Source organism: Myotis daubentonii, chromosome 10 (assembly GCF_963259705.1).
Source record: "Myotis daubentonii chromosome 10, mMyoDau2.1, whole genome shotgun sequence".
In the NCBI taxonomy this organism is placed as follows: domain Eukaryota; kingdom Metazoa; phylum Chordata; class Mammalia; order Chiroptera; family Vespertilionidae; genus Myotis; species Myotis daubentonii.
In genome coordinates, this window is record NC_081849.1 from 34,591,448 (window position 1) to 34,609,567 (window position 18,120).

At 47.8% G+C, this 18,120-nt stretch overlaps 2 protein-coding genes across 3 annotated transcripts; both read left to right on the forward strand.

Moving 5' to 3' along the window:
* Positions 1-2,143: 2,143 nt before the first annotated feature.
* On the forward strand, positions 2,144-7,037 carry GSTK1 (glutathione S-transferase kappa 1). Its single transcript, XM_059712040.1, has 8 exons — positions 2,144-2,307; positions 2,816-2,897; positions 3,042-3,170; positions 3,479-3,579; positions 3,750-3,785; positions 5,558-5,674; positions 6,396-6,489; positions 6,753-7,037. The coding sequence occupies exons 1-8, from the start codon at positions 2,236-2,238 to the stop codon at positions 6,800-6,802; spliced, it is 681 nt and encodes a 226-aa protein (XP_059568023.1). The 5' UTR covers positions 2,144-2,235; the 3' UTR covers positions 6,803-7,037.
* A 7,283-nt stretch (positions 7,038-14,320) lies between these two features.
* Positions 14,321-17,868, forward strand: TMEM139 (transmembrane protein 139). Of its 2 annotated transcripts, XM_059712042.1 has the most exons (3): positions 14,321-14,537; positions 15,473-15,722; positions 16,208-17,868. In XM_059712042.1, exons 2-3 carry the CDS (start codon positions 15,490-15,492, stop codon positions 16,620-16,622), a joined length of 648 nt encoding a protein of 215 aa, XP_059568025.1. In that variant the 5' UTR covers positions 14,321-14,537; positions 15,473-15,489; the 3' UTR covers positions 16,623-17,868. The 2 variants fall into 2 exon arrangements, with proteins under 2 accessions (XP_059568025.1, XP_059568024.1); XM_059712041.1 differs by lacking the exon at positions 14,321-14,537 and having other exon boundaries at positions 14,558-15,722.
* Positions 17,869-18,120: the final 252 nt, after the last annotated feature.

Below are 18,120 nucleotides of genomic sequence, written 5' to 3' on the forward strand. Positions count from 1 at the left end.
CAATTTGAGGGACATTGTACAAAATATCTGACCAATACTTTTCAAAAGTGTCAAGTGTAGGGAGCGGCTATAGGATCAAGCCTCGGACTGACCTGTGGCAGAGCCACACACAAGACCCAGGTTGGAGGGCAGAGCCCTCCTAGCACAATTAAGCTTGATTTTATAATCCTCCCTTGTTTCTAGGTAGCTAATTGGCTGTGGGAGGTGCAGCAAGTGCTGCCAAAACAAGGCTTGAGCAAAGAAATAGATTTGAAACTCAGCAAGAACATTGTAAACATGCTGACCACTGCCCTCATTTTGCTTTGTGTGATCTGACTATAAAACAAAGCTTCTGCTTACAGGCTGTGTCACTGTTTCCTCATCCAGGCAGTGATCTCTTCTCTGTCTTCTTTAATCCTTCACTGCCCCTCCTCAGGTTCACCCCTGGCCGAGTTTCAGTCAAGGTCATGAAACATATGAAACAGTTGAGAAACTTCCAGATGGGAGGAGACTAAAGAGACATGACAACTAAACTCTATGTGGTGTCCTGGGCTGAATCCTGAAACAGAATAAGGCATTAGTGAAAAAAATGGTGAAATCGAATGAAGTCCGTAATCTAATTAATAGTAATGTTAGCCAATGTTAACTTGTTAAGTTTAACCATTATACCATGGTTACATAAGATGCTCACTTGAGAGAAACCTGGATGCAGGGCATGCAGAAACTCTCTGTACTATCTTTATAACTCTTCTAAGTCTAAAATCATTTCCATATTATAAAGGTTTAAAAAATAAGTCATGATCTATTTTTAAAATAAAATCTTATTATCACCAGGCTCAATTAGCTCTTGGATACTTTTAAATAATATTATAGTGAAGCATCCATCTTATATAAAAACTGCTGGTTGAAATTTTAACCCTGCTATTTCTGGCTTCTGTAAATGCTTGCTGGCTTAAATAATAAGGAAACTAAGACTACTCCCATTTCAGAGAGGCCATTAAACCTTTCCCAGACGAAGTTATCAGTGCTGGCTTCAGGCCAAGCCTTTGGTCGAGGTCTCAAAGCGCCAGCACATAGGGCCCTTTAAGAACTTGCAAAGGGAACCGGCAAAACCCCATATTGGGGAGACAAAGAGGGTAAGATCGTATAAATACAGGAAACTTCCTGTGTGATTTCACCCAGAATTTGAGAGACATTTTCCTCTGGGCCCGCACGCGTAATAAATGTAACTCCATCTCTCTAAGCATTGCTTGGTTCTTCTCCAGTTTTTCTGTAACAATAGAGAAAAACAAAGAATAATTTTTCAGCTTCAGGGATCAACAAGCAATTAATTTGCAAGTGCACAGTGATAGCATCATTTCTCATTCCACCTTATATGTTCTACTCTATGTAAATGTTTATAATGTGTCTTTGCATTCTGATGGCCTATGTTTTTCCTTATAAATACAAATGAGAAGTGGAATATTTATTGTTATGTATTTTCCAGTTAACAAAAGTAATAATGTTAAAAGTGATTTTAAATTAAATGAAACTTTAACGAAGTCTGTGTATTTGCGGTGAGTGTAATCCCATTATAAAACAATATGACATTCACAAATACAAATAACACAGACCATTCCGCATTATCGCTCCAATTATTGTTGCAGGAAGGCCTACTCCTCACCTTCCCTCACTCACAACATATGTATTGATGGTCAAATATATTCCTGGCATTGTGCTAAGCTCTGAGAAATACAGATAATCTATATATCGATATCCATCTACCTATATGTTTAGCCACTTCTTACTCTGCTCCAGTCCGGGGAAGTTACTGCAACTGCCAATCTGAGTCCTTTTAAGTCTATATGAGGTAGGGGTTATCATATAATTATCCTCATTTGTAAGGATGAGGAAACAGGTTCCGAGAGGGTGAGCAGCTTGCCCAGGGAGCACAGCTAAGTGGGAGGTGCTGCATGCATCTCAAACCACCGCCTTTTGCCCCAGACTCCACCCCAAGGCAGGGGGGTGACCTCGAATCGCGCAGCTCACCCGGCTTGCGAGCTCCTCTGGGGACACCGCACCCACCTCCGCTCCCGGCGGCGCAGCCCCCCCGCCCCGCCCCCTGACCCCGCCGGGGCGGTTCTCCTCCGGGAGGCTGCGCGGTGAGGGCGGGAGGCGGTCCTCGGGGCAGGCCGGGAGCGGGGGCGGTGTCGCCGCGCTCCAGCGAAAGGAAACGTGCGCCGCCTCTTCTGGAGCGGCGCTCGCTTCTCTTCGGCCATGGGGCCCCTGCCGCGGACGGTGGAGCTGTTCTACGATGTGCTGTCCCCCTACTCCTGGCTGGGCTTCGAGGTGACGCCGGGCTGGGACGGCGAGGGCCGAGGGAAGGGCGAGCGCAGGACGCAGCGCCCAGCGTCTCCCGCAATTCCTGGCGCTGCCCAAAGAGTTTAGGACATGCAGATAGAGAACCAGGGCTGAAGGTCACTTCGTGTCCGTAAAACGGATACAGTCGCTGGCTCCAGGTCGAGTCCCTCTAGCCTAAGACAGTGGTTTCCCACCGCGGTTTGGAAAAGGGGCAACTCAGAAAAGTCAAGGAGAAAGCCTTGACACCCCCGCCTCTTAGCCCTCTGGTGTTAATTTGGGGGGCGGGGAGGATGGAAACCGTCCATAGGAGCTAAGGTCCTGGGATAGATTTCTAGGAGTTCGAGAGTTTTGCCGTTTCAAACCAAGCAATTTAGGGTGTCCGCCTAATCCCTACTTTTCGCTTAGAGCCTTTGGCTATCCAGTTGCCTTTCCCTCTGCCATGCGCATGCCTTCCATCTTGCACGTGGGCTCTGACCCTTCTCCTCTGCTCCTGCAGATCCTGTGCCGATATAAGAACATCTGGAACGTCCACCTAAAGTTGCGCCCGACCTTCATTGCAGGGGTCATGAAAAACAGTGGTATAAAGGAAGCTGCGCTTGGGGCTGGGATTTGAGGGAGGGCTGATTTCCAAGGCCCAGGGGGACTGCCCAAAACCCTGTAGGGGTCCCCCAAGCCTGGGATTCTTAGGTCTCTCACCAGCAGGTCCAAATTTCCACTTTTAGGGAACAAGCCGCCAGCTCTGCTTCCTCTGAAGGCCAAATACATGACAAATGACATAAAGCTCCTCGGACAGCACTTCCAGGTTCCCATCCAGATGCCCAAGGACTTCTTCTCTGTGATCCTTGAAAAAGGTAAAGAGTGGGGTACAGGTGGAGACAGCAAGTAGAAGGCAGCGAAGTTGGAGAATGTAGGCCCAAGAAGGAAGGGCTGGGAGACTAACTTCAAGGAAACAAACCCTGGAAAAACTCAGGCCCGGAGTTGAACAAGCAGAATGTTAAGGGGACATAAGAGGAAAAAGAGCAGGACAGTCAGTTATGAGAAACCTGGGTGGGAGTCCGAGGGCGATTAAGCTCTGGGGATGCCAGAAGCAGGAAAGAGCAGGCCCACCATCGGGAAACAAGCTGGGGGAGCTCTACCTCTGAGTGCCTCTGCCCCACAGGAAGTTTGTCGGCCATGCGCTTCCTCACCGCTGTGAACTTGGAGCACCCTGAGATGCTGGAGAAAGTGTCCAGGGAACTGTGGATGCGGGTCTGGTCACGGGTGAGGGCAGGGCTCTAGGAACCCACATGGGAGACCCTGGAGGGCTTGGTGGCCCTCCCCGAGGCCCATCTCCAGACACCTGCTCCTGCCCTGCCCTATTGCGCACTGTCCTACTGCCCATCCCACCCCTCCCCCGGCCACCCCTTCCTACTGAGTGCTCTCCTTCCCAGGATGAAGACATCACGGAGCCCCAGAGCATCCTGGCAGTGAGTGTCCTGGCCCTGCCCTCTCCATAGGGAATCTGAGAACAGTTGGGGGTGGAGAGGACATAGTTTTCTTACTACATGGAAGAGGTCATTGTTATTTGGGATGAAAGGACATCTGTGTGTGAGAGGCCAGATTACTGAAAGGTTGGAACTAAGAGGACTCACAAAAGTATATCTCAAGGTTGAAAGGGGAAGTGAAAATTCTACATTTGAATTTTGATGGAAGAAGTCAGTGGGAGAGAGAGAATAACTGTTAGCTTCTCCCCAGCGCGCCTCCCCTCCCCCCATAGGAAGGGATGAAGTATTGGCAAGTCTTGACTCCAGACCACTCCCAACAGAAATCTCACCAACACATCCAGAGTAGAAATCAGGATACTTTAAAAACAGGCTTTAAAAAGACAAAAAGATGAGAGATCAACCAAAGAACCTGTATGCATATAAGCATAACCAATGGACACAGACAATAGAGGGGGTGAAGGCCAGGGCTGGGGGGAAGGGACAGGCTGGGAGAGGGCAATAGGGGGGAAAGGGGACATATGTACTTCAACAATAAAGAATTAATAAAATTTTTAAAAAGACAAAAAGAGATAACTGAGTCAAGCCAGAATTATAAAAAAGCCTGAGGAAGAACAAATGGGAATAGCTCAAAACATTGAAATGTGTGCCACACAGAATGTTTTTCTTTGGGATTAAATTGGGAAATTCAAAACAGAATTTTCCCTTCAGCTTACAAAAGATAATTGAGGCATATTCAAATTTAATATCTAAAATGGCAAATTACAAAAGTTAAACACACACAAAAATGGCCAACATATCCTCCAGTGTTTTTATTCCTGCAAAGTGTATGCATAGGCTTGCCTTTTCACTTAATATTTATAGTGTAATTCTTAGCTCCTACATAGCATTCCATTCAGCGACTTGTTTTTGTTTACTTAACCATTCCCCTAACATTGGGCATTTGGTCTGGGATCTAGTTCTTTCATGCAGTGAGTAAAAGACAATGTTGCATCAGAATGCACTGCGTGATTTCCTGTTCCACTCCGGGGGGCCGATGAGGTCAGGTTTCAGTGGTCCTCGAATTTGGCTGTATATTAAAACTACCTGGAACACCTGGGCAACGCCATCCAGAAATTCCAATGTAATTGCTCAAGGGGATGGTCTGTGAATTGGGATTTTTAAAAGCTCCCCCAGGAGATTCTAATGTGCAGCCAGACCACTGATCCCAAACTATAATAAACCCCAAACAGAAGTCTTTATCATCCTCTTAAAGCCAAGCAGGTGGCTACAGCCAAGTACCCTGCTCAGAAGTCCCCAGGAAATTCCATGGGAATTAGAGCACAGTCTTTGATTTAACAAAACAACAACAAAAACCATGAGATATTCAAGAATTCTGAGAAGTAGGAAGGCAAGAGCCCCAGATTCTAGCATTGGTTCTGCTACTAACAAGCTCCTTTTAAAGTTGCCCTGGCCCGGTACCACCTGGACTTGTCTCATTGGTTACTGAAGAGGTCAGGAGCTGCCTCTAAGACACCCTCTGGTGTTCAGTTGATAGAACTATAACTGCTTTTTCCACCAAACTCAGATTTTATTTTTTTATTTTTTTTTATGGAAGAAAATAGCCCCTCTTGGCAAGGATAGACCTCTGCTCATGGGTGGGTAAAGGCCTTGCCAGGAAAACTTGGGGGCAGAAAGTAGAAAGACCCAAGTTTTCTCCTGAGATCCCCACTCCCACTAATGCAGACACAGTTGTGCTCCCTGCCACGTCCCCTCAGGCTGCAGAGAAGGCAGGCATGTCGACAGAAGGAGCCCGGGCACTTCTGGAAAAGATCTCAACATCACAGGTGAAGAACCAGCTCAAGGAGACCACCGAGGCAGCCTGCAGATACGGGGTGAGCCACTCTTGATGTGTGTGCCCCCTACCCCAGTGCTGAACAGAGCCTGCGAGTCTCTGCTGGGTCCCTACGCTTCTGTTCAAAGCTGCTCCCTACATTGAGTCCTCTGTAGCTCTCACAGATGACCCTCCTCTCTCTTCCTGTCCCTGAGAGATAGTTGGTGATAGAAGACAGAGCATCTGAGAGTTAGGAAACTCCTTTGAGCCATGGAGCCTCTTATCATAGAGCAAGCATGTCAAACTCGCAGTCCGCTGGCCACATGCATCCCACAGCAAATATTTTTGCAGCCCAGCCAATATAACAGTATGAGCAGTTACTTACAATTATGACAGGAAATAAATCTCTTGTCAGATCCAGAATTACTGACATTCACCTTGGGTCAGTTTTGAAAGTAGTCACTGTGAAGAAGATTTCCCCTGAAGTAGGAAAGATAGCAGAGAAGAGATACCAAGTGTCAGGAAGAAAACATTAATTTTATCATTGCTCTTGTTCTTTTTTTTTAGTACTATGCTTTTTGAAATAAACCTACATTTCTATGAAAATTAAAGCTTTTGTTTTTTGTGGCCCACATAAACTTAAACCTTGTTTATTTGGCCCACGTTAGCCTTTGAGTTTGACATGCTTGTCTTAGAGGCTTTTTGCTTTTATGTCCTCACACAAGTTCCGGCTCATGGCCTTACAACCACCCTCCTCCATGCACTGTTACTGCTTTCTCTAGGCCTTTGGGCTGCCTTTCACTGTGGCCCACCTGGACGGCCAAACCCACATGCTGTTTGGCTCTGACCGGATGGAGTTGCTGGCCCACCTGCTGGGTAAGTGACAAGTTCACACTGAACTGCCCTTGACCCTAGCCCCCTGCCATTAATATCAGTTGAGCAGAAGGACATATTCAGACCAAAAAATGTTCCAGGTATGTCCAACAGTGAAGCCTTCTGTAGACACAGTTGCTTGAGGTTGAATGGGGAGGGGCCACCTTCACCTTCAGGAGAGAAGGAAGCCTCTGTGCCTTGAAACCAAGCACAGCTGTTCCTGGGGCTGTGGAGTCAGCCTGACATGCGTGAGTTTCTCCACCCAGGAGAGAAGTGGATGGGCCCTGTGCCTCCAGCCGTGAGTGCCAGACTATAAGGATGCCCAGAGGAAGCAGAACCATTGGTATAAGAAGCAGACCATCTGCTCACCCCTCCTGCACCAAGGGGCACTAGGAACCTGTTTTCCCCATGTGGTGGAGGTTCCCCTGTGGTCCTGGCTGTGATGCCTTATTTGCCTCACTTTTAGGGCTGCTCTGTGCCTCACAGGTGCCTTTTGAGAGCCCCATACTCGACCTTCCCACAGAATAAACCTAATGCTACTGGATATACTATCTCTGAGTGTTTGTGTGTCCTTGATGCTACCATCACATCCTGTCTACTCAGGTGTTTGAGAAGAGCAGCTCTTACTGCATTCCCAGCTCCCTGCCCCCTCGAGCAGGTTGTGTGGAAGGAGCAGGAAACAGTCCCTCTTTTTCTGCTTCAGAAACTCCCTAGGTATCTCTGTCAGGGATAGCACACTAAGCCACATGGATTTTGCAACTATCCAGTTTGGTACTTACCACCTTGTGCCCAGCCACAATGTCTGAGAAGGGGCTAGAACCTGAGGCCCAGTGGGAGAAGACGAGAGGGAACCAGAGGTTGGCTGAGCTTGTGCCCAGATATTTAAACCAGGTCCAGCTACACTGACCAGCAGAAGCAGGGCAGGCAGTGCAGGGAGACAGGCTGGAGCTGCCTTGGCCTGAGGGAGTTGCTCATCCCCTCATACCTCCTCCCTCTCACCCACAGGACGGATCCTGAGAAAACCCCAGGCCTCTCTCCCTGCCTATTGCAAGCCCTGCTGCTCCCACACAAACCTATAGCTTTGCCACTCCTCCAGTTATTTATCCAAAGTCCCTGCTCTCTACCTGTGCCCACTGTGCAATAATCAGAATACCTTGTGTTCCAACAGTATTTGAACTTCTTTGAGAATACCCTTTATTCAGCAGCTGAAACCACACTTGGAGGCCTGGTGGGAACCAAGTGTAGAGCCTATGATGGCTCAGCTCGAGGGGTTTTAAGAGCAAAAGCCATCTTCCATTCTCCTCTCCCTCTGGCTCTTTCTCATCTCACATCTATTTTCTCCATTTGTCCCCTCTCCTGAAGCAGGGGGTCCCGTGGGGGTGAGGCCGACGGAGTCCTAACGAAGCATGCCCGACTCCGGAGACCAGGTTCAATGACGCAGATCTGAGTTTATTGTGTAAGTGCAGCAACATATATAACATTCCAGACCAATCAGAAGTTTACACCATCCTTAGGGCAACCAATGGTAGGAAAGATCAGGGTACTATGTAGGGGCTCTAGGGGGCTTACTCAGGCGGGCGCTGCCACTTCCCGGTGTGCCAAGGAAGCTTGTATAGGAGGAGTGTGCTCACGCCATTGCATCTGCCACTGCACTGACATAAATCTCCTGAGCTCTTCCCACACTCTCCCCCTTTTCCATTATTCCAACATATTCCAGGATTTCAGGATATCCTTCCTAGGCTGATTTGTGAAGTGATGCCTGAAGTACATGACTAAATAAGCACTCTCTCCTTCAAAGCAGATTTCATGAGATGCTTGTCTCAGCATTATTTGTGATACCAAATAACTTTGATATCTAATAGTAGGAGGATGCTTGAATAAAATATGGTACATCCAAGAGGTAATATCTTATAGCCATCAAAAACTGTATGTCTGAAGAATTATTAAGAACATTGGAAATCTTAGGCTATGCTACTGATTGGAAAAAAGATTATATAGTATATCTCAATTTTGTTTTGATATATTAATATATATTACACTAGAGGCCCGGTGCACAAAATTCGTGCACTGGGGGACGGGGGGGTGCCTCAGCCTGCACCCTCTCGCAGTCTGGGACCCCTCACATTCCTGGTCCCCACCCTTCTCAGTACAATGTCTCACCTCTGACCTCAGAAGCACTTTGTACCTTGTTTGCAGCATTTGTCACTTTGTACTTTGTCTTACAGTTAGTATATACCTGTCTTTCCTCTTCTGGACAGTAAGCCCCTTGAGATAAGATTCCTATGGTATCTATTGTATACACCTCACAGTGTCACATCCAGCAGATGAACAATAAAAAATGTATTGGTCATCGGGTAAAGTCAGCCTGAATGATATTTAGCAACTGCTGCCTCTGCAAAGCAGTCACCACACTCAAGGCCGGGATTTTGTGCTCACTAGTTCTGTGGCCCCAGGCAGACTACAAACTATGACAAAGGGTTTTGTTTGTATAAAATGGATTCATCACAAATCTACCAAGTCAAGAATTCCAGATAACATATTTCAGTCTTCCCTGCAGATCATGAAAAATATGGTGGAGATCTGCAGCACCCCCATAAACTGCACATTGTTACTAGAATAAAAAGTTCAAGAGGATGTCCTCATTGGGAGAAAGATGTAATAAAGACGCTTGGATTAGAAAATGAGCATACCCCTCAAGTTCACAAGAAAACCCCTTCGGTGAATAGAAAATTGACAGTGGTTAAACATTTGAGAAGAATAAAGCCCCTGCCCTAGCTGGTTTGGCTCAGTGGATAGAGTGTCAGCCCATGGACTGAAGGGTCCCGGGTTCAATTTCCAGCCAAGGGCACGTACCTCTTACCTTGGTTACAGGCTCGATCCCTGGCCCTGGTTGGCAACCAATCAATGTTTCTCTCTGTCTCTCCCCCTCCCTTCCACTCTCTCTAAAAATCAATGGAAAAATATTCTTGAGTGAGTATTAACAACAACATAAAAGAATGAAGCTCCTGAGGTGGCCACAAGACAAGGACCTCCAGTGGAGGAGGACATGCTCACCCATGTGGTAGCATCTAAGCCCTGTCGACAAATAAGTCCTAATGCCAGAGCCATTTCAGATTTAAAATTTCAAATCATCTTTTTAAAAGACGGTGAAAAGGTGTTCTCATTAACATAATTTAAAACATTTTATATATATATAATCCAAGTTTGCAAGACAGTAGAACTGAGATCTGAAACCTGGTTTAGCCATCTCCAAAAAATAGGTGACTAACCACAATCAATGCCTCCTTGTTTTCTCATATATAGGGACATATTCATGTGGGAACCTGTTACCACTACCTGTAGACATCTCTAATAAACACATGCATTTTTGTCACTTGGTAATAACAATTTCTCAAATTCCATAGTCACTTTTTGTGGCTTAGTCCTAAATATCTGAGTGAGAGGCACAGCCTGAACCCCAATGTTCACTTAGTTTGTTCCCAGAGACCTTTATACAATACTAGAGGCCCGATGCATGAAATTCTGCAAGGGGCTCAGCCCTTGCAGCCCCATGTGCCTCGGCTTCATCCGGAAGGTCGTCTGGATAGTTGATCTGCTATGGTCTAATTAGCATATTAGCTCTTTATTATATAGAATGACAACTAGTTGGTGAGGGTGATGACATACTTGAAGATTTAGGGGTGATGACATACTTGAAGATTTATGATTCTTTGGAAGCGTTTCCAACCCAGAAATATCAATGTTCTGACCTGCTTCATGTTAAATCATTTATCCACTTTCCCTACACATTTGAGGAGCTGTAAGGCAACTAACAGAGAAAAACACTCTCAACCGAGTTAAGAGGTCAAGATTCTACGTTTGATTCTAATGAAACAAATCATGTACTTTCTCTGAGCTGTAACATGAAAATGAGCATCTGATTGCCCCCACGTGGTTGTTATTAAGGATCAAATGAAAATCATGGATGTGGGCCAAATTGTTTCTTCACACATATATATTACCACCAACGCCCTTTTAGAAGAAATCACCCGCACATTGGGCTTCCAGAGCCATTCAGTTACAAGTGTTACCTTTCACAATCAGTCTTAATGAGCTCATAAATGATAAACATCCTGATACAGAGCCTGTGATTTTAATTTCCCAATCTTGCCTTATAGTCAATATCTTACGTCATTTTCTGATATTCTCTTTTGCTGCCTTTGCAACAGGCAATAGCATCTAACCACTTCTCCAGGGAAGATCAGAACAAAGGTCTTAGAATATCACAGGTGTTTCCTTAAATTATCACTATGAGGGCAGCCAAAAAGAATGTTTAGAGTGGGCATACTAAGTGGTTAAGAGCGAGGTTTCTGGACTGGGACTGAGGGTTCAAGTCTTGACCCCACCCTTGATTAGCTATACATTTTCCTCAAGTGTCTGACTTCACCCATAAAATGGACATAATAACAGTACCTCTTATTACATATTTTAAATTACTTAATTTGCATAAAGAATTTAGCACAGTGAGCAGTACACAAAATAATGCATACATGCTGGCCACAGGTATAAAGCAGACCCATATTCAGAAGCACAAAATCACAGAAATACAGTCTTAGAGAAGCATTCAGTGGAAGACTCACTGGAAGTCTGTCAATCATCTCCGCTTCTCCCTTTTCCCTTGTCCCCGCACTTCCCTTTTTAAAAAAATATGTTTATATTGCAGAGAGGAAGGGAGATGTTGAGGAGCACAAGAGACTTGGTTGGAAAGTTGTAAGGAGGATATTCTGAGAAAAGGGAAGTGTGTGGAAGTCATCTTCCCTGTTTATTGGAATTCCGACTTAGGGGAGATTTAGGGGAGTGTTGAAGGTGGCGCCCCTAATTATTCCTTGATCTTTCCAAACAGATCTGTGCATGTGCAGACCCCCGGGTGTTTACTGGAATTCTTATGCTTAATCCCTGGATGCCCTTGCCTAGAGGACAGTGTAAACACATGTGTCCTCCCAATATTACTTACCTGCTGATTGTATCTAAAAGATAAACTTTATCTCACCCTGCTGTACAAAAAAAGGCTAACGAGGCAGGCAATTGTGGCTGCCTGGCTTCTTCAGCTGGACCATCCCTTATCCCTCTCCCCCATGGTGAAACTGTGTCGGGGTAATCTGTTCATCCATCATTCAGGGGCTGCTGGTCAGCCCTGGCAGGGAAAGAGAGAGACAGGTAAACATCAATGATTAGAGAGAATTATTGATTGGCTGGCTGCCTCCTGCATGCCCCCTACTGGGGATCGAGCCCACAACCCTGGCATACACCCTGACTGCGAATCAAACCGTGACCTCCTGGTTCATAGGTCGATGCTCAACCACTGAGCCATGCCGTCTGGGCCCCTCACTTCCCTTTGCCATTATCCCCACAAATGAGTTGGGCACAGTGGCCAGATGAGAGGGGTCAACCAACTTTTACGAAGGTGGTTTGTGGAAGGTAGGCAAGTAGAAAATGGATGGGCAATTGCTAAGGATGCTAAATTGATAAAGAAAAGAATAAGAGCTTTGGGAAGCAATTTGGCCATGAGTATTCTGGGCAATAAACACTTTCAAATTGCTTATCTCAGTAATGACACTTCTTAGAATTCTGTTGGGGTCCAACCCCAGCAGGTCCAGGGGTTCCCGAAGGTGTGAACGGAGTCGGCAAAGAAGAAATGACACGGAGACAGCGTTCAGTTGATCAGCAGCCTAGCCAGGTTCTCTAGTCAGGTCCTCCAGCCAGGTTGTCTTTATTCTCCTTTACATCTGTATTTATACCAGTTGATTTTAATCCTATCCATTCTATTCCAAAGGTTAGGGCACTTGTTATCTCCATTCCTATCCTAAGTAAAGATTATGTAGCTTAAGCGTGATTGTTCATAGTTAAAGTGATTAACTACCCGCCTGGCACTTAGTTAAGGGGTTTTACTGATTTATTCCCTTCCTTAGTCCTGTTAATCCCTAACTCCAGGGAAAAATCCCCACCTGGGGAAACAACCTTCCTCAGAGAGGTGACCTTGGTTAAAACACATAGCGTTAAGTAGGGAAGCAAACATATTAAGAACAGTATGCCATATACGCCAGGTCCCTTGAAACATATGCTGTGCAGATGTTTCTTCCCTGCAGCGACTGTGTCAAGCAGCAAGGATGGACCGGCTCCCGGCAGAATTCAACTGGAGGAAACAATCAAAAAAGGAGGGAAAGTTACATGTTACCAGATGTTGTGGATGAAAAGGGAAAGTAACCTCACGGGATCTAATCATAAATTCCTAACTGGGAAGGTCACAGTGGGTAATTGTGCCCTAGGCCTTTCACTTCTCTAGTGAAAGGTTTTTAAGCCTGCCCTGGGTGCATCTAGGTTAAACACAACTTTGAAATACCAGAAGTAATGCCCCTTGAAGACATAATCCCCCTCAAGAGAGCACATAAACTTATCCTGTAATGCCATCCCTGCCCACCTTGCTCTCTCCACCTTCCTTGTGTTCTCTCCTTAATTCCCAATGCATAAAAGAAACTGCAACCCTGTCATTCTTCAGAGCATTTTAGATCTTGCTTCCCAGCAATTTTCAGTTTTGGCTCAAATAAACTCATAAAAATTCTCTGCAGGTTTAGACATTCTTACCTCTACACTTATTATGCATACCAAGGGCTGTTGGCCAATTTCCTTCTATTAGTATATTAACTGCAGACTGAAATTCTTCTGACCCCAGCCACACTTTTCCCATATGAGAGCTGAACAGTAAGGAAATTGGTGGAAGCAAAATAACAATCAGCTCTCCTCCCACTCTGCATTCCCAATGTCGACAGAGACACACCTGATTTATACAACAGCCTTCCTGTTACATCTCTTCCCTCTCCTCTCGGTCGGTCTGGGACAGAGACTCATCATCATGGGCATTCCACTACTATACACACAGGCATATCACTCCGGGCACCCGCCTCCCCCCCCGTCCCCCCCACACCACACACACACACACACACACACACACACACACACACACACAGGCTCCACATGGTCTACTGCAACAGCCCAGGCTATGCCCCATGACTGTCCTTGGGATTAGACTTCTGCCCCGTTACCTGCTACTTCCTTCCATTTGTCCAGTGGTAACTCTCTGAAGGCATGGCACCCAGCCTTGTCTGTCCTTCTCTGAGTCTCAAGGACAAGGTGTGCTTCCAGCCACTTTGCACCTTCCCTCCCAGCATCTCCTTCACCCAGATTTACTGCCTGACCCACAACTGAAAGAGTGGGTCTTGGGCCTCCATTGTGTTTAGTAAGCACCTGCTATATGCCAGGGCCTGAGTTAGTTGCTGGGATTTAGAGATGACTGAAAACTAATCACTCTCCATGATTTCTTGCAGTAGAAGAAAAGTGTATAAATAAAAAATTACTATAGAAACAGATAAAGGCTGAGACTGGAATAGGATGGAGTGCTGTGGTCACAGCGAGGAGACAGCCTCCACAGCAGGCATGACCTTAGAGGTGGCTTTTGAAGAACTAAGAGTTAACCGTGCCAAGAAGCATACACACAGACTCATCTAACAGGTCTGCAGAAAACAAGCAGTTCATAGAAAAGGTACTGTGGCAGTGAAAGCAGAACACGCCATTCCAGGCCCACAGCAGTACTTACAGTCTGCAGAACAGGGTATGATCTACAGAGATTAAAACAAGCCGTGTTCTCTGCTTCCAGGCACAATATATATTCCTTGAACATAAGGCAAACTGCTCTGAATGCACTGTGAATTGAGAATGGATAAGGACAGGTGATTTTAACTCTGGTCCTAAGTACAAAGTTCACAGGGGTGGGAGGAAAAGCACTCTCATTAAGGCACTGAAGGGGGTGGATGGAGTGAGAAAAAAAATCAAGGCGGGGCCCCAAGAGGTCAGCCTGATGGAGAAAGGGGGAAAAATGAAGCCTGGGCTGGAACTCTGAGACTGGAGCAAAAAAGAGGGTGGGGCCAGTGGGCTCCACCTCCTCTCCTCCTCCCACTTCCCCCACAACCTACTTTCTTTGGTGTCTGGTCCAGACTGGTGAGGTAGGAACTCCTACGGTGAGTGACAGGTGGCGGGAGGGTCATGGGATTGGGGCAGGGGTGTAAGGAGGGGGCCTGGCTCCTTTGTAGAGTCTGTGAGTCCTTGCTGTGCAGAGTTCAGGGAACTCCTGACATGGTTGCCTGTGAGTTGCCGCTGTGCTGCAAAGGAAAGAAGCGTCTTCTTCCCACCAACCTCCCAGCCCCTGTTTACTGCAGGCAGAAAACTAGAAATGTGAGCTGACTGAGTTAGACCCAGGAGAGGGTGGAGGACCCGGGTGGGTGTGAAATGTAGAGGGGTCAGAGGTTATCTGGCTTCTGTCCATGGCCCTAGGCCTTTGTAAGATTCTCTCGTAGCTGTGGCCCTGTGCATTTTCTCCCTCCAACCTAGAATGGACTGACTGGAGGAAATGTGAAGGTGGGGTCAGACACGAGGTAAGTGGCGCCCCCCCCACTCCCTACTCACCCCAACAGGGTCTTACTGAGGGCCTTGGCTGGGCAGCTAGGGATTAGAGGTCCAGTGCAAGCAGTAATAGAAAAAGGGCAGGGCCTGCCCCATCACCTGGATTCCAGAGATGCCAGTGAACCCTAAGGTCCCAGGGCCCACCCAGGACTGGATCCTGATGTGGAATGATAGAACTGGGAAGAAGGAAAAAGGAAGGGGGGCAGGGCCATGACACAGTAAACTGGCTTGATGGCTGGGCATCAGAACTCTTGGGCAGGTGTCCTGGCTTATTCCACACATCCTGATACCCTGGGACCCGGTACAGAGTGAACCTACAGAGAATTACAGAACTGGAGAGGACACTGATGACCATTTATTTTGGCCATTTATTTGATTTGAGGTGGAAGAGCCTGAAACCCCCAGAAGGTGTCTGATATGGTTACTTTGGAATCTGTCCCAGCCATGATGCCAGTTGCTGGTCGAGACACAACAGCTGTGTGTCTTTTTGCAGGAGCCTGGGGAGGGGCCATGTTGCCGAGCCAGCTGTGGGGGAGACTGGAGAAGCCACTTCTCTACCTGTGCTGTGCCTCCTTCTTCCTGGGGCTGGCTTTGCTGGGCATACAGCCGGACACCGTCCCTGTTGCTTATTTCTTTCTGGCCTTGGGTGGCTTCTTCATGTTTGCCTGCCTGCTGGCCCGTTTTCTGGAACGGGTGTTCCAATCAGTGCAGCCGGAGAGCCCAGGGGCCTCAGGCAATGCTCGGTGAGTCGAGGGGTGGGCGGGATTGAAGGAATATACTGTACCAGTGATTTTCAGCCTTTTCCATCTCGTGGCTCACATAAACTAATTACTAAAATTCTGCAGCACACCAAAAAACGTATTTTTTTTTTGCCAATCTGACAAAAATAATAGGTATAATTTTGATTCATTCACACCATACAGCTATTGTTGTGATGGCTACTGTTATTCTTTTAGACAGCCTAAGGGGAAGGTCAGTGCCCTTGACTAAGTAGTCAGGTATTGCATGTTTTAAAATTCTTGGAGCACACCGGATGAAAAATCGCTGCGCTGTGCCCATTCTCCCTGTGTCTCTCTAGTCTCTCAGACATACGGGCTCTGCTTTCCACCTCTATCACTGGTATCAGTGAGAGGAGGGGGCAGAGGCTATGGAGGGGTCTTTTGTTGGTAGAAGATAGAAAAGGGCTCCTTTCAGTAAGCCACCAATGACCTTATTTCTCCTTCGTCAGGGACAATGAAGCCTTTGAGGTGCCACCCTATGAAGAGGCCGTGGTGTTGGAATCACAGTGCCGCCCCCAAGAGTTGGATCAACCACCTCCCTACAGCAGTGTGGTAATCTCCCCAGGTCTTGTGGAGGGACAGCCTGACCATCCAGAGGGGCCCAGGAGAGCCAGAGTGGAAAGGCGAGTGGGCTCAGAGGGGTCTATGGCCCCAGGAAGTGCTGGGAGAGCTCCCATCAGCCTTCGGCTTCGGGGACCACGAGTTGCGTCCACTGCTCTTGATCTGCAGAGCTTGGGCATGCTCCCCAAATTGGAGTCGCTCCCCAGATTGGAGCCTCTCACTCCGCCGCCTGACTATGATGTCAGCTTCAGTCACCCTGATGATGAGAATGTTTTTTATGAAGACAACTGGACACCCCCCTAACAGACTTTCCCAGGACATATCATCTCTCTGCACCAGACCCACTCATTCATTTGACCACTTTTCCCAGTGCCTGCTACGTATCAGGAACTGGACATCACCAACGGGGATTTTAACCCAGAGGGGAGTTAGGCTAAGGTAAGCCCTTCTCAGTTGAGATGCAGGTGGTACAATTTGAATTTTTCAGGTGACATTCAGAAACCTAACCCATAATCGTTATTTTCAGAGTTAGACTGAGGGTGAGATGAGGCAATGATCCAGAGAATCCGGAGAAGAAAGAAAAGAAACAACACCTGAGTGAGGTTGTGTTGCCTCTGCTCTGGGTGCTTTGCCTCCATTAGATCACTTACGACTTCCCAGCCTCGTAGGGTAAAATCACCCTCATTTGGAAAATGCGGGTTCCAAGGGTCAGAGAAGTTTGATTATTTGCACAGGAGCACAGGGCTAGTAAACAGGATAAAAATAACTTGAACTCTGCTCTTCTGATCCGAAAGCCTATGATGTTCTCAAAACAAGGTAGGCAGGCCATCGGCACATCTCTCGGTCTGTCTCAGGCAACTGCTGGTGAGGGATGGTAGACAGAGTGGGGGACCAGTTGTGTCTGCGGACAGGGTGGGCTGAGAGTGATCAGGCGTGTGCCCAGCCTCCCGGAGGCACAAGGCTAGTCAAAGCTGTGCTAACCCCTGCTCCACGCGGGAAGCAGCTCTGGCCCAAGGGCTGGAGAGCAGTGCCCCACGAAGGGCCCCCATCCTACGGGAAGCGGGGGAGTAAAACTGCCCCATGGTTACGGTCTCCCCGTCTCGAGGATGGGTGGAGAGGTGGATCAGCAAGGATAAAGCGTGAGCTTCTCGGCAGAGGTGGGGGAGTATCTAAGGATACTCTTGCGTCATCCAATGTGAAGGCTGGAATCAATCGCACTGACTCTCATCGCTTCAGCCTCACCCCTGCACTCTCAACTGCTGGAGTTTCACATCAGCCCGGCCCTGCTTCCTCACATGTCTGGCACAAGCATGTCAAACTCGCGGCCCGCATGCCTCGTTTATTCGGCCCGTGTGAGACTGGAATCATGTACCGGGCTGCGGTGTAGGTTTGAGCCGCTGGGAGTTGCTCAACCACCGCTGACCTACCCTCCTCTTCGGGGCGCGCCCACACCGGCCTCCAGTCACTGAGCGGGTAGCGGTCTGGCGCCTCCTAGTGTTCGCTTCCTTCCTCTCGCCCGAACATTTCAATAAAGTACAGAGTCCGGCCACGCCCGCCTCCGTGAAGTTCTTGCAATAGGCCAGGCGGGCGGAGTGGGCGGTGCGAGGGAAGGAGCTGATTTCCGCGGGAACCCACCACCAATCGCGAACCCACCACGGCGGGGCGGCTCCTCGCGCTGTGCCCACCCCTTCCTTTTCCGCCGAGGGTGCGCTCTCCATTGGACAGCGCTTCCACCGGGAGGCTCTGCGCCTGCGCGCGCAGCCAGTGCCAGGCGGGGCGGGGCGGCCTCGTCGAGGGGCGA

Excerpts from the sequence above, each read along its gene's own strand:
- GSTK1 (XM_059712040.1), top strand. The coding sequence starts at position 2,236 with ATGGGGCCCCTGCCGCGGACGGTGGAGCTGTTCTACGATGTGCTGTCC. Across the intron at positions 2,898-3,041 it reads AGGGGTCATGAAAAACAGTG|GGAACAAGCCGCCAGCTCTG; the intron begins GTATAAAGGAAG and ends TTCCACTTTTAG. Across the intron at positions 3,171-3,478 it reads CTCTGTGATCCTTGAAAAAG|GAAGTTTGTCGGCCATGCGC; the intron begins GTAAAGAGTGGG and ends TCTGCCCCACAG.
- TMEM139 (XM_059712041.1), top strand. The coding sequence starts at position 15,397 with ATGGTTACTTTGGAATCTGTCCCAGCCATGATGCCAGTTGCTGGTCGA. Across the intron at positions 15,723-16,207 it reads GGGGCCTCAGGCAATGCTCG|GGACAATGAAGCCTTTGAGG; the intron begins GTGAGTCGAGGG and ends CTCCTTCGTCAG.